Source organism: Rhinoraja longicauda, chromosome 19, assembly GCF_053455715.1.
Source record: "Rhinoraja longicauda isolate Sanriku21f chromosome 19, sRhiLon1.1, whole genome shotgun sequence".
Taxonomy (NCBI): Eukaryota; Metazoa; Chordata; class Chondrichthyes; order Rajiformes; family Arhynchobatidae; genus Rhinoraja; species Rhinoraja longicauda.
In genome coordinates, this window is record NC_135971.1 from 1187630 (window position 1) to 1203818 (window position 16189).

The window sequence follows — 16189 nt, forward strand, 5'->3', positions numbered from 1 at the left end:
ATGTCAACCGACAATGTTTGTTGATCAGAGACATTAATCACGACAGCGTTGTGCCGTTTAGATTCGTTGGCTCTGTGGCTTTCAGGTTATGCAACAAAATTAGAGTGAGGTGCAGATTTTAATAGCGCGGAAGGGGCGAGAGGCGGTGTTCCCGCCGTTGCTTGCTGGGAAAGAGTTGCAAAAAAATGATAACAGGGCAACTGAAACCAGGCGAGCCGTTTCATCCGGTTTGGCGCGCTCCAATCATGTTCAGCTATATCCTGTGAAACGTGCGAATTAAATCCCCATTAACCATTCATCAGCCCACCTGCCCAACATGTCAAAATCCTGTTGCAATTTTGACAACCATCTTCGCCATCTATAATACCACCCACTTTAGTGTCATCTGCAAATTTATTAATTATGCCTTGTCTGTTCTCATCCAAATCATTGATATAGATAACAAACAGCAATGGGACCAGCACCGAACCCTGGAGCACCCACTACTCACCGGCCTCCAGTCCGAAAAACAACGTTCTGCCGTCACCTTCTGCTTCCTTCCACGAAACGTATTTTCTATCCATTCGGCTAGATGTCTTTTGTTCCCAAGCCATGCAGCCTTTCGGAGCAGCCTGCCACACGAACCTTCTCAAACTCCTTGCTCAAATCCATATATACGTCGTCCTCAGCTCTGTCCTCAACAACCTTTTGCTGTGATCTTCAAAAGCGAACGGGAAAATATAGGTAACTTGATCAATTACCTTGTTTAACTCTCGTTTATATGGAACACTTCAGGATACGTGTCAATCACACAAAGCCCAACTATTCACCTGCAAAGAATAAACTCACTGAAACCGCCAAGTAACTGGAAAAGAAACTTCACATTGGTGGAACTTGTAGCGCTGCTGGCAAGTAACTGCGGAGCCCCTGTTTCACTCCGGACACGTAGTGATGATAGTGTGGTTTCAACGCTCTCCTTGAGACATCTTGGATTCCACCAGTCTCCCCAGAGTTCCTCTGACATTTGAAAGACTTGGGTGTTGTTCGGCTGATTTGACTGTTTAAAATGTGTCGATAAGTGTACCACCTGGAGAAGCTAATGGGAACGCGGGGCACATTGAAACGAATGTTGTCTGTAGGTTCTTGTTCAATGGCGGGATATATAGGGGTCGGGGCTGTGAACACATTATGTGACTCTATGGTTTAGATTTGAGTGAAGCGCGCGGTTGAAAATAAGCCACGGAATAAATGTTTTCAAAATCAGTGCTAAGACTTTGCTTGTCATTGGCAGTAATACCCCAGAATCCAATCCAGTTGGTGGGAATGCAGGAGAATAAAAGTAAATTAGTGTCAAACGGATTAAATAAGTCGACTGCACGGATCTGATTTCCGGCTGTTTGCGTCTGCAACGCTTGTTTGCCACCCAAGACAAATAAGGGCGGAAATTAGTTTAAACCAGTCCCATTCAAGCCAAACCCACGAGAACACAAACTGGTGTCTCCGGCATTGGAAACTGGTGTCTCCGGTGTTTTCATTGTCATCAACTGGATTGTTCAATAATGGAGGAGAATATTAGGCGGTATTAAATTATGAGTGTAATAAGTTATGTTTGCATGCACGGGGCCGACCTTTCCAATGAATTATGACTGTTTCGTTTTGAAACCAAACACATTCCATTGGTATTTCCCTGATGACGATTTGGAATGACAACTCATCCCTTCAGACAATCTATGGCGTCACCGATTCAAGGCGAAATTAAATGTGGATCGAAAATTGGCTTCATGGAAGGAAGCATAAGGTAATGGCGGAAGCTTGCTTCTCGGACTGGAGGCCTGTGATTAGCGATGTGCCTCAGGGTCGGTGCTGGGCCATTACTGTTTGTCATCTATATCAATGATTTGGATGCGAACATCAAGTTAGCAAGTTTGCTGATGGTACAAAAGAGAATGGTTGTGGAAAGATTGCAACAGGATCTTCAGTTCAGTTCCGTTTAGTTTATTGTCACGTGTACGGCCGTATAGTAAAAAGCTTTTGTTGCGTGCTAACCAGTCAGCAGAAAGACAATGCATGATTACAATCGATCAAATTACAGTGTATACATACTGTACATGATAAGGGAATAACGTTTAATGCAAAGTAAAGCTAGCAAAGTCCGATAAGTCTTAATTGATTGGTCAGGTGGGCTGAGGAAAGGTTAATGGAATTTAATACATAGAAATGTGAAGTGTTGCCTTTTCGGAAGTCTAACATGGCCAGGCTTACATAGTGAATGGTAGGGCTCTGGGGAATGTTGTGAAGCGGATGGGTGTATGGTTCTCGAAGGTGCATGGTTCTCGAAGGTGCCATCGCGGGTAGATCGGGTAGTCGAAGTGGCTTTTGGCACAATACCCTTCATCGATCAGACAATTGAGTATAGAAGTTGAGAGGTGATGTTGCAGTTGTCCAAGTCGTGAGTGAGGCAGCATTTAGAGTACTTGTTGAGAACTGGGCACCGTGTAATAGGAAAGACGTTGTCTAGCTGGAAAGGGTATAGAGAAGATTTACGTGGTTGCCAGGACTAGAGGGTGTGAGCTACAGGGGGCGATTGAGTTGGATGAGACTGTATTCCTTGGAGCGCTGGAGGATGAGGGGTATTTTTATGGAGGTCTATAAAATCATGACAGGAATAGATAGGACAGATGAACAAAGTCCCTTGCCCAGAGTCGGCGAATGAAAGATCAGAGAACATAATTTTACAGTGAAGGTAAAACCATTTAATAGAAATCTAAGGGGTACCTTGTCACACAAAGTGTGGTTGTGTTGGACAAGCTGCCAGAGGAGGTAGTTGAGGCAGGGATTTTCGCAACGTTTCACAAACATTGGGAAAGGACAGGACAGGTTTAATGGGATGTGGACCAAACACGGGCAGGTGGGACTAGTGTAATTGGGACATATTACCCGGTGTGGGTAAGTTGGGCCGAAGTGTCTGTTTCCACGCTGCATCACTCTATAACTATGTCTGTTAGCCACTACTGGCTGGGACTTAAGGAATAATCTCGTGAGTCAGTCAGTGTTAAAAATTATTTCAAATATCAATGGAGATAACGTTTAACTTTAAAAATGTAGTTCGACTAAGTATTTGAATCTCGGTGTAGGAGTTGTCATTGTTGAGACAATGTAAATCAGTGACTGGGCATTTAAAGAACCGCTGATGATGGAGCTGTGGACGTCGCTGGGCTAAAAATCACAAGGAACACACTCTTGAATGTGCCTCGTGTCATTAATGTTGGAAGTTTTGCATGTACAAATAGCGGTGGTGAAAGCAAAGGTTTAAAAAAACACAGGGTGCCAAACATAATGTAGATATTTAGGTTTTGATTTAACTTTGACAGATAAAGTCCAATCGGCAGAGGCTGGGAGATGAGCGGTTTGCAGAAATCGCGATGAGGATTTGTTTTCTCCGAAGTGCCTGAACAATTGTTCTGCCTTGTGGACCTTCACCTGAATAACCACGTGGTACTTGCTTCACAATATTATGCAACTCTGTGGAAAAATAGGTTTGCTCAGGGACTGTGATCAGCATGAAACTAATGGCACCCAACGGTCCCGCAGGGATAATCCCTTTCCTTCAAATAAGGGAACCTTTCCAATGAGCCATTCCGTAATCAAAAAAGGAGTTAACATAGATGCCATTGGAGGAAAACAGTGACAAGGAGATGGAAGAATTTCAGATTGTTCGTATCATATACGAGATCCAAAAGATATACTACCCGATCCTGGCTATTCTCGGTGTTCCACGTAAGTGAGGAGAGCTCTCGTTTACGCTGTGCATATTTGAGAATCTTGCTATATGTCTCTCGAAACTGCCTCTTTTAATTTCAAGTTCAGTGATTGCACTCTGCCGCGGGATTATTAATGCGCGAACCATTCTTGCTGTGACTGTCATTTTGAACATCGTATTTTGCAGGATTAAACGCAGAGTGATCGGTAAATTCCCGGTGTTTGCACTGGTTAATATCGAGCATAGTCACGTTGTATTGTGTTCATTCATGCCCCATTGTCCGGTTCTAGCTGAATTGATGGAACATACAAAGTCATAGTGGACGGTGGGAATGCTAAATGTTAAAGGAAACACATTAGTAAGTGAGGCAGCAGGTGTGCCGGTCAATGTTTCAATTCAGTGCCCGTCCACTGGGTGATTTCCTGCCTTACATGTTCACAGCAGGTTCGGGTGAATTGTGGAGAGCGTATAGAACTGCAGACCCAATGTGAATGATTAACCACCTCGAACCTAATCATGTTTCTGTGGTTACCGTGGGATTAAAATCTGCGTTCCAGATATAATTTCATGTTTGCCGTATTGTTCGATTGAGTGATTTCTAAAACTTAATTTAAACAGAAAGTTCGACTGCACTGTGGGATGCACTTGACAGTGCTAGGAGAACCGGCTTTGTTCCCTCTCTATATGATCTCTGTGTAACTTGGCAAGTGCGCAATCATTTGATATGCACTACCCCTTCCTCATTTGCAACTTCACTGCAAGCTCAAAGATACAAGAAATCACACATTCCCTTCAGATAACAAGACAAAGATAGGCATCATCTGGGTGAATTGCAAAATGGAACTTAATCTATACTCAACAACTGCATGGTAAACGCCAATCTGATTCACGCCAATGTAATTTTGGATTCCTGTCTAATACTGAACCACATGTCAGGGGTGATCTACGCGCATTCACACAGCATAAACGGACAGCGTTGTTGCTACGGATAATAATAATAATAATAATAATAATAATAATAATAATAATAATAATAATAATAATAATAACAATAATAATAATAATCCTTTATTCGTCCCACAAAGGGGAAATTTGCAGGATTACAGCAGCAAAGTGGATGCAAAAATAAATAAGCATTCATTAAAAAATAAAATAACGATAATGATCTTCATTTACTGGTCTGCTAGGAGCAGTGCTGATTGTTTGATATCTCTCCTTCACACACTTGGGGTGAAGACGTCTGTCACTGAAGGAGCTGCTCAGCGCAGTGACTGCATTATATTGCGCAGTGCATTACACATGTCGTATTATTAAGCCTTATTCGTTAAGACTCATAACGTTGTTCTTTGCTTTCGGAATCACACAGATGCAAAGGCGAATTGCTAATGATCTTCATCGAATTAAAGTGTGCTTGTTCACGACGCTTAACTCATGTAAACCACATAGTGCGGAGGTTGCAAGCATATTGCGCTGGTAATATGTTCATTCTTTTTGCCTCACAGTGAACCTGGTGACAATTGTGGTATTGTGTCGAGGAAAGTGTGGTCTCTCCAGCTGTGTCACCCGCTACCTGGTGGCCATGGCAGCGGCGGATCTTCTGGTCATTATCTTTGACCTGATATTGAGGCAGATTCCGATTGCTCATCACATAATGTTTGTGAAGTTCATCCCCCTGTGTAATATCCACGCCGTCCTGCTTTACACAATGACCGACTGTTCTGTGTGGTTCACCGTCTCCTTCACCTTTGATCGGTTTATTGCCATCTGTTGCCAAAAGCTGAAGCATAGATATTGCACCGAGAAAACAGCGGCTGTGGTTCTGGGCACAGTGATTGTACTGAGCAGCGCAAAGAATGTTTTCTGGTATTTTATGTACACACCTTGGTACAGATTGGCGAATACTCCCTGGTTTTGTTACACGGATGTCCGTGTTACGTTTTCAATGACCTGGGCAACTATTGAGTCTCTTCATTACATTCTCACCCCCTGTGTCCCGTTTGTATTGATTCTGCTGCTCAATACTTTAACGGCCAGACATATTTTGGTGGTCAGCAGAGCCCGCAGGAGACTCCGCGACCAGAAAAGTGCGAAGGGCCCCAGTGATCCCGAAATGGAGAATCGAAGGAAATCCGTGATATTGTTGTTAGTTATTTCCGGAAATTTCATTTTGTTATGGACGGTATTTACATTCTATTTAATATGGAAACGATTATGGAATTTGGGATATTTAAATTTTTTCCTTCCTAACTTTGTATCGGAAATAGGATTTATGTTGCAGCTGCTCAGTTCATGCACAAACACGTGCATCTATGCAGTAACACAGACGAAGTTTAGAGAGCAGTATTTGACTGCGTTAACATATCCGCTTACTCGACTGGTCAGATTAATTAAACACTGAAGAATGATGAAGGCTGTGGTCCTGTGTCGAGGAATATGTCCCTGAGCTTGTTCACATGAGCAGGTTCGGAGGGAATACCAATGTTCAATGCCGAGCTGTAATCGATGAACATGAAGTAGAGAAGAATGATGGGGGAAATCGTCACATTCAACTAATGTGAATTCAACTAAAAGGTCAGTTAGGAGAATATATAAACAATATTAGGACATGTTTAGATTACTAGGCCTAGTTGGCTGGAGTAAACCTAAACATAGGACAGATCATGAGAAAAGTGGAGTGGTTTCTGACACCCATTTTCCAGATAATCGGGTGATTCGGTAAACGGAAGGTTCGAAGTAACCCCCGCAGATGTAAAACAAGAATGAAAGACTACAAGGAAACTTTGATCACTCATGACATATTTCAAGAATATAAAATCTTCACGTAACCATTGTGTTGTGAGCGGTTGAAAAAACTGTAGGTGCTGTGAGGCAGTAAACCCAAAGTTTTGAATCCTCTCAGTGTTTCCCAATATGTACTGTTAAGTTCATGAATAAACAGATTTGTGTGGGAGTCGCACCACGTCCTTACGAAGTTTTGTTCGGTGCTCTCCCGATCTGAGCAATCATTACAGGTGCGACAGAGTACCACGTGAAGCCAGATTCAGCTACAGATCAGACACACAAGTAGGATGATGTTAATATTCAGGGTTCGCTGGTCGTTGCGGACTCGGTGGGCCGATAGGCCTGTTTCCGCGCTGTATCTCTAAACTAGAAATTAAAAATCACAGAAATAAATTGGTATTTAAGAATATTATAATTAGCGTACACTTGGAATTTTACATCGATTATTTCGGAATTGGTGTTTCATAGATATTGTTTTTTGTTAACAACATTGCATTTCCAAAGAGTGTATTCATGTTGGTCAAGAACTTGGAATGACACAACGTTTAAGAGGCATTTGGATGGGCACTTAAAATGCTACAACATTCAGGGCTACGGTCCAAATGCGGGAAAATGGGATTAAAATTAGACTGTGTTTTGGTTAGAGAGGAGATTAAAGCAGTGGAAAGGAAGGACATTAGCTTGGAGGAAGTGGATTCGATATGGGTAGAGCTACGAAACACTAAGGGGCAGAAAACGCTAGTTGGAGTTGTGTACAGGCCACCTAACAGCAGTAGTGAGGTTGGGGATGGCATCAAGCAGGAAATTAGAAATGCGTGCACTAAAGGTGCAGCAGTTATAATGGGTGACTTCAATCTACATATAGATTGGGTGAACCAAACTGGCAGGGGTGCTGAGGAAGAGGATTTCTTGGAATATTTGAAAGATGGTTTTCTAAACCAACATGTCGAGGAACCAACGAGAGAACAGGCCATTCTAGACTGGGTATTGAGTAATGAGGAAGGGTTAGTTAGCAGTCTTGTTGTGCGAGGCCCCTTGGGCAAGAGTGATCATAATATGGTAGAGTTCTTCATTAGGATGGAGAGTGACAAAGTCAATACAGAAACAAGTGTTCTGAAATTAAAGAAAGGTAACTTTGAGGGTATGAGGCGTGAATTGTCCAAGATAGACTGGCGATTGATGCTGAAAGGGTTGACGGTGGAAATGCAATGGAAGGCATTTAAAGGTCGCATGGATGAACTACAACAAGTGTTCATCCCAGTTTGGCAAAAGAACACACCAGGAAAGGTAGTGCATCCGTGGCTAACAAGGGAAATCAAGGATAGTATTAAAACAAAAGATGAAGCATACAGATAAGCCAGAAAAAGTAGCATACCAGGGGACTGGGAGAAATTCAGAGTCCAGCAGAGGAGGACAAAGGGCTTAATTAGGAAAGGGAAAATAGATTATGAGGGAAAACTGGCAAGGAACATAAAAACAGACTGCAAAAGCTTTTATAAATATGTCAAGAGAAAAAGATTAGTTAAGGCAAATGTAGGTCCCTTGCAGTCGGAAACAGGTGAATTGATCATAGGGAACAAGGAGATGGCAGACCAATTGAACAAATACTTTGGTTCTGTCTTCACTAAGGAAGACATAAACCGTCTGCTGGAAATAGCGGGGGACCGGGGGTCGAATGAGATGGAAGAGCTGAGGGAAATCCAGGTTAATCGGGAAGTGGTGTTAGGTAAATTAAATGGATTAAAGGCAGATAAATCCCCAGAGCCAGATAGGCTGCATCCCAGAATGCTTAAGGAAGTAGCCTCAGAAATAGTGGATGCATTAGTGATAATTTTTCAAAACTCTTTAGATTCTGGAGTAGTTCCTGAGGACTGGAGGGTAGCTAATGTAACCCCACTTTTTAAAAAGGGAGGGAGAAAACGGGGAATTATAGACCAGTTAGCCTAACATCGGTAGTGGGGGAAATGCTAGAGTCAGTTATTAAAGATGTGATAGCATTACATTTGGAAAGTGGTGAAATCATCGGACAAAGTCAGCATGGATTTACCAAAGGCAAATCATGTCTGACGAATCTTATAGAATTTTTCGAGGATGTAACTAGTAGAGTGGATAAGGGAGAACCAGTCGATGTGTTATATCTGGACTTTCAGAAGGCCTTCGACAAGGTCCCACATAGGAGATTGGTGTACAAACTTAAAGCACACGGTATTGAGGGTTCAGTGTTGAGGTGGATAGAAAATTGGTTGGCGGACAGGAAGCAAAGAGTAGGAATAAACGGGTCCTTTTCGGAATGGCAGGCAGTGACTAGTGGGGTACCGCAAGGCTCAGTTATTTACAGTGTATATTAATGATTTGGACGAGGGAATTGAATGCAACATCTCTAAGTTTGCGGATGACACGAAGCTGGGTTGCAGTGTTAGCTGCGAGGAGGATGCTAGGAGGCTGCAGAGTGACTTGGATAGATTAGGCGAGTGGGCAAATGCATGGCAGATGCAATATAATGTGGATAAATGTGAGGTTATCCACTTTGGCGGCAAGAACAGGAAAGCAGAGTATTACCTGAATGGTGACCGATTGGGAGAAGGGGAGATGCAACGTGACCTGGGTGTCATGGTGCACCAGTCATTGAAAGCAAGCGTGCAGGTGCAGCAGGCAGTGAAGAAAGCGAATGGTATGTTGGCAATCATAGGACGAGGATTTGAGTTTAGGAGCAGGGAGGTTCTGCTGCAGTTGTACAGGGCCTTGGTGAGACCGCACCTGGAGTATTGTGTGCAGTTTTGGTCTCCTAACCTGAGGAAAAACGTTCTTGCCTTAGAGGGAGTACAGAGAAGGTTCACCAGATTGATCCCTGGGATGGCGGGACTTTCATATGAGGAAAGACTGGATAGACTGGGCTTGTACTCGCTGGAATTGAGAAGACTGAGGGGGGATCTTATAGAAACATATAAAATTCTTAAGGGGTTGGAGAGGCTAGACGCGGGAAGATTGTTTCCGATGTTGGGGGAGTCCAGAACCAGGGGTCACAGCTTAAGGATAAGGGGGAAGTCTTTTAAGACCGAGATGAGAAAACATTTCTTCACACAGAGAGTGGTGAGTCTGTGGAATTCTCTGCCACAGAAGGTAGTTGAGGCCAGTTCATTGGCTATATTTAAGAGGGAGTTAGATGTGGCCCTTTTTGCTAAAGGGATCAGGGGGTATGGAGAGAAGGCAGGTACAGGATACTGAGCTGGATGATCAGCCATAATCATATTGAATGGCGGTGCAGGCTCGAAGGGCCGAATGGCCTCCTCCTGCACCTATTGTCTATTGTCTATTGTCTGTTGTCTCACAGCCAATCCCCGCAAGTGCAGGGTAGCCGATAGTGAAACAGAGTAACTTGGTTACACAATAGGGCGTGGCCTTGTTAAACCTCAAGATGCTAAACTAAGGGCCATCCAAGATTGGCCACGACCTGTATCAAAGAGACAAGTAAAATCCTTTATAGGCCTTGCAAACTACTATAGACGCTTTGTTCCCAACTTCTCTGATCTAATTGCCCCCCCCTAACAGATCTAACAACTAAAAGACAGTCCCGAATGGTGAAATGGTCACAGGAAGCAGAGGAGGCTTTCACCAGCCTGAAGAAGGCCTTATGTTCCCACCCAGTTCTGGCTGTCCCAGACTTCAACAAGGAGTTTGTTGTTCAGGTAGATGCCTCAGAGGTGGGTCTTGGGGCGGTACTCTCTCAGATACAGAAGGGTGAGGAGCACCCAATCCTCTACAGTAGCAGAAAGCTTTTGGCCCATGAGAAAAGATACTCTACACCGGAGAATGAATGTTTGGCAGTTAAGTGGGCCCTTGAAACCCTTCGCTATTACCTTATTGGGCGCAAATTCACTCTACTCCCAGACCATGCTCCTTTGCAGTGGATGTCAAGAAATAGGGAAACGAACAGTCGAGTAACAAGATGGTTTCTCAGCCTCCAGGCTTTTAACTTCTCGGTTGTCCACAGGGCAGGTCGGAAACATGGGAATGCAGATGCCCTTTCCCGAAGAGACGTCCTGTGGGCCTCCTTCCCCAGTCCGGAGGCCTCAAGTCAGGGGAGGGGGGAATGTGATATCATGAGAGGTAGAGTCATAGAGGGGAGATACATTTCCTCCCGGTGGATGCAACAAGGACTACAAACCATCATGGCTGCCGGCAAAAGACTACAAAACCCATCGTCAGCAGGGCTGCCTGCCCTGCTGACAATGATTGCTGCTGACACTGATTGCTGCTGACACTGATTGCTGCTGAAACTGATTGCTGCTGATACTGATTGCTGCTGACACTGATTGCTGCTGACCCTGATTACTGCCCAGCTGAACCAGATGAGTTGATTGCCTCAGTGAGAGAGCAAAAAGGGAAGGGAATCAGTGTATTTAAGAGAGAGACAATGACTGGAGCAGAGAGGGAGAGAACCAGTGTTTGAGTTATATTTTGTAAGAAGGCAGCAAGCAACAGTTTTGATTTCACTACCTGTTGTGGTTTTGTGTACCTGTCTGCAAACAATTAATTTTACCTGTTTTTGGAAAAGGCTAAATATATGGAATTTAAGTTTGAAAACAAGAACTTTTCGGTCTTCATTTCCATGCACCAACACCTCCCAACCTTCAAGAGAAAAGCTCCCGACCTTTCAAGACATCGCAATGGTGGAGAATGTCCATCAGTGATTTGACTATCCGCTTGGCACAATTGAGAACCAGTGAGAACGACACGGAGGAAATGTTGAAGATGCTGGCTCAGAGTAACCAGCTCCAAATAGAGACAAGCCGGGCTCATTTGGAGGAACAAAGAAAAGCCAATATATTGAAAGAAGTGGTACTCAGGTTACAGAGGATCCAGTCTCAAGGAGCGGGGCCATCAACCACCAACCCGAGGGGCCGTGCCAGTGATTTTATTCCTAAAATGGGACCCACCAATGATCCAGAGGCTACTGCAGCCAGAGAAAGGTGGCCTCACCCTTAACCCTCACCCTTAAACCTCACCCTTAACCCTCACCCTTCACCCTCGCCCTTAACCCTCACCCTTAACCCTCACCCTTAAACCTCACCCTTAACCCTCACCCTTAACCCTCTCCCTTAACCCTCACCCTGAACCCTCGCCCTTAACCCTCACCCTTAACCCTCGCCCTTAACACTCGCCCTTAACCCTCGCCCTTAACACTCGCCCTTAACACTCGCCCTTAACCCTCACCCTTCACCCTCACCCTTAAACCTCACCCTTAACCCTCACCCTAACCCTCGCCCTTAAACCTCACCCTTAACCCTCGCCCTTAACCCTCGCCCTTAACACTCGCCCTTAACCCTCACCCTTCACCCTCACCCTTCACCCTCACCCTTACCCATAACCCTCACTCATAACCCTAACTCATAACCCTCACCCTTAACCCTCACCCTTAACCCTCGCCCTTAACCCTCACCCTTAACCCTCACCCTTAACCTTCACCCTTAACCCTCACCCTTAATCCTCACCCTTATCCCATAACACTCACCCTAACCCCTCACCCTTAATCATCACCCTTAACCCTCACCCTTAACCCTCACCCTTAACCTTCACCCTTAACCCTCACCCTTAACCCTTAACTCTCACCCTTAACCCTCACCATTAACCCTCGCCATTAACCCTCACCCTTAACCCTCACCCTTAACCCTAACCCTTAACCCTTAACCCTCACCCTTAACCCTCACCCTTAACCCTCACCCTGAACCGTCACCCTTAACCCTCACCCTTATCCCTCACCCTTAACCCTCACCGTTAACCCTCACCCTTAACCCTTAACCCTCACCCTTAACCCTCACCCTTAACCCTCACCCTTACCCTTACCCTTAACCCTCACCCTTAACCCTCACCCTTAACCCTCATCCTTATCCCTTAACCCTCACCCTTAACCCATAACCGTCACCCTTAACCCTCACCCTTAACCATCACCCTTAACCCTCATCCTTATCCCTTAACCCTCACCCTTAACCCTCACCCTTAACCCTCACCCTTATCCCTCACCCTTAACCTTTAACCTTCACGCTTAACCCTCACCCTTAATCTTCACCCTTAACCCTCACCCTTAACCCTCACCCTTAACCCTCACCCTTAACCCATAACCGTCACCCTTAACCCTCACCCTTAACCATCACCCTTAACCCTCATCCTTATCCCTTAACCCTCACCCTTAACCCTCACCCTTAACCCTCACCCTTATCCCTCACCCTTAACCTTTAACCTTCACGCTTAACCCTCACCCTTAATCTTCACCCTTAACCCTCACCCTTAACCCTCACCCTTAACCCTCACCCTTAACCATAACCCTCACCTATAACCCTCACCCTTAACACTCACTCTTAACCCCTAACTCTCACCCTTAGACCTCACCCTTAACCCTCACCCTTAACCCTCACCCTTAATCCTCCCCCTTAACCCTCACCCTTAACCCTTAACCCTCACCCTGAACCCTCACCCTTAATCCTCCCCCTTAACCCTCACCCTTAACCCTTAACCCTCACCCTTAACCCTCACCCTTAACCCTCACCCTTAACCCTCACCCATAACCCTCACCCTTAACCCTCACCCTTAACCCTCACCGTTAACCCTTAACCCTCACCCTTAACCCTCACCCTTAACCCTCACCCTTAACCCTTACCCTTAACCTTCACCCTTAACCCTCACCCTTAATCCTCACCCTTAACTCTTAACACTCACCCTTAACCCTCACCCTTAACCCTCACCCTTAACCCTTACCCTTATCCTTCACCCTTAACCCTCACCCTTAATCCTCACCCTTAACTCTTAACACTCACCCTTAACCCTCACTCTTAACCCTCACCCTCACCCGTAACCCTCACCCTTAACCCTCACCCTTAACCCTCACCCTTAACCCTCACCCTTAACCCTCACCCTTAACCTTCACCCTTAAACCTCACACTTATCCCTTACTCATAACCCTCACCCTTAACACTCACCCTTAACCCTTAACCCTCACCCTAAACCCTCACCCTTAACCCTCACCCATAACCCTCACCCTTAACCCTCACCCTTAACCCTCACCGTTAACCCTTAACCCTCACCCTTAACCCTCACCCTTAACCCTCACCCTTAACCCTTACCCTTAACCTTCACCCTTAACCCTCACCCTTAATCCTCACCCTTAACTCTTAACACTCACCCTTAACCCTCACTCTGAACCCTCACCCTTAACCCTCACCCTTAACCCTTAACCCTCACCCTTAACCCTCACCCTTAACCCTCACCCATAACCCTCACCCTTAACCCTCACCCTTAACCCTCACCGTTAACCCTTAACCCTCACCCTTAACCCTCACCCTTAACCCTCACCCTTAACCCTTACCCTTAACCTTGACCCTTAACCCTCACCCTTAATCCTCACCCTTAACTCTTAACACTCACCCTTAACCCTCACTCTTAACCCTCACCCTCACCCTTAACCCTCACCCTTAACCCTTAACCCTCACCCTTAACCCTCACCCTTAACCCTCACCCATAACCCTCACCCTTAACCCTCACCCTTAACCCTCACCGTTAACCCTTAACCCTCACCCTTAACCCTCACCCTTAACCCTCACCCTTAAGCCTTTCCCTTAACCTTCACCCTTAACCCTCACCCTTAACCCTCACCCTTAACCCTCACTCTTAACCCTCACCCTTAACCATCACCCTTAACCTTCACCTTTAATCCTCACCCTTATCCCACACCATTGACCCTCACCCTTAACCCTCACCCTTAACTCTCACCCTTAACCCTCACGCTAAACCCACACCCTTTACACTTATCCCTCACCCTTAACCCTCACTCTTAACACTCACCCTTAACCCTCACCCTTAACCCTCACCCTTAACCCGAACCCTTAACCTTCACCCATAACCCTCACCCTTAACCTTCACCCGTAAACCTCACCTTTAACCCTCACCCTTAACCCTTACCCCTCACCCTTAACACTCACGCTAAACCCTCACCCTTAACCCTCACCCTTAACCCTCACCTTTAACACTCACCCTTAACCCACACCCTTAACCCTCACCTTTAACCCTCACCTTTAACCCACACCATTAACCCTCACCCTTAACACCCACCCTTAACCCTCACCCTTAACCCTTAACCCTCACCCTTAACCCTCACCCTTAACCCTCAACATTAACCCTCACCCTTAACCCTCACCCTTAACCCTTAACCCTCACCCTTAACACTCACCCTTAACCCTCACCATAAACCCACACCCTTAACCCTTATCCCTCAATCTTAACCCTCACCCTTAACCCTCACCCTTAACCCTCACCCTTAACCCTCGCCTTTAACCCTCACCCTTACCCCTCACCCTTAACCCTCACCCTTAACCATCACGTTAAACCCACACCCTTAACACTTATCCCTCACTCTTAACCCACACCCTTAACCTTCACCCTTTACCCTCACCCTTAACCCTCACCCTTAACCCTCACCCTTATCCCTCACCCTTAACCCTCACCCTTAACCCTTAACCCTCATCCTTAACCCTCACCCTCAATCCTCACCCTTAACCCGCACCCTTAACCCTCACCCTTAACCCTCACCCTGAACCCTCACCATTAACCCTCACCCTTAACCCTCACCCTTAACCCTCACCCATAACCATCACCCTTAACCCTCACCCTTACCCCTTAACGCTCACCCTTAACCCTCACCCTTAACCCTCACCCTTACCCTTAACCCTCACCCTTAACCATCACCTTTAACCCTACCCTTAACCCTTAACCCTCACCCTTAACCCACACCCTTAAACCTCACCCTTAACACTTACCCTTAACCCTCACCGTTAACCCTCACCCTTAACACTCACCCTTAACCCTCACCCTTAACCTTCATCCTTAACCCTCACCCTTAACCCTCACCCTTAACCCTCACCCTTAACCCTTAACCCTCACCCTTAACCCTCACCCTTAACCCTCACCCTTATCCCTCACCCTTAAACCTCACCCTTAACCCTCACCCTTAACCCTTAACCCTCACCCATAACCCTCACCCTTAACCCTCACCCTTAACCCTCAACCTTAACCCTCACCCTTAACACTCACCCTTAAACCTCAACCTTAACGCTCACCCTTAACCCTTAACCCTCACCCTTAACCCTCACCCTTAACCCTCACCATTAACCCTCACCCTTAACCCTCACCCTTAACCCTCACCCTTAACCCTTAACCCTCACACTTAATCCTCACCCTTAACACTCACCCTTATCCCTCCCCTTAACCCTTAACCCTCACCCTTAACACTCACCCTTAACCCTCACCATAAACCCACACCCTTAACCCTTATCCCTCAATCTTAACCCTCACCCTTAACCTTCACCCTTAACCCTAACCCTTAACCCTCAACCATAACCCTCACCCTTAACCCTCACCCTTAACCCTTACTCTTAACCCTCACCTTTAACCCTCACACTTATCACTCACCCTTATCCCTCACCCTTAACCCTCACCATTAACCCTCACCCTTAACCCTCACCCTTAACCTTCACCCTTAACCCTTAACCCTCACCCTTAACCCTCACTCTTAACCCTCACCCTTAACCCTCACCCTTAACCCTCAATCTTAACCCTTAACCCTCACCTTTAACCCTCGCCCTTAACCCTCACCCTTAACCCTCACCCTTAACCCTCAAC

The 16189-nt window shown here is 45.9% G+C and overlaps 1 protein-coding gene across 1 annotated transcript; it reads left to right on the forward strand.

Annotated features, from left to right (window-relative positions):
* The first annotated feature begins 3644 nt into the window (after positions 1-3644).
* LOC144602575 (putative G-protein coupled receptor 139) lies at positions 3645-6137 on the forward strand. Its single transcript, XM_078415704.1, has 2 exons — positions 3645-3756; positions 5242-6137. Exons 1-2 carry the CDS (start codon positions 3645-3647, stop codon positions 6135-6137), a joined length of 1008 nt encoding a protein of 335 aa, XP_078271830.1.
* The last annotated feature ends 10052 nt before the right edge of the window (positions 6138-16189 follow it).

Bases quoted from the DNA above. Each gene is read 5' to 3' on its own strand.
- LOC144602575 (XM_078415704.1), top strand. From the start codon at position 3,645: ATGCCATTGGAGGAAAACAGTGACAAGGAGATGGAAGAATTTCAGATT. The intron at 3,757-5,241 runs GTAAGTGAGGAG...TTTGCCTCACAG, and splicing joins GGCTATTCTCGGTGTTCCAC to TGAACCTGGTGACAATTGTG.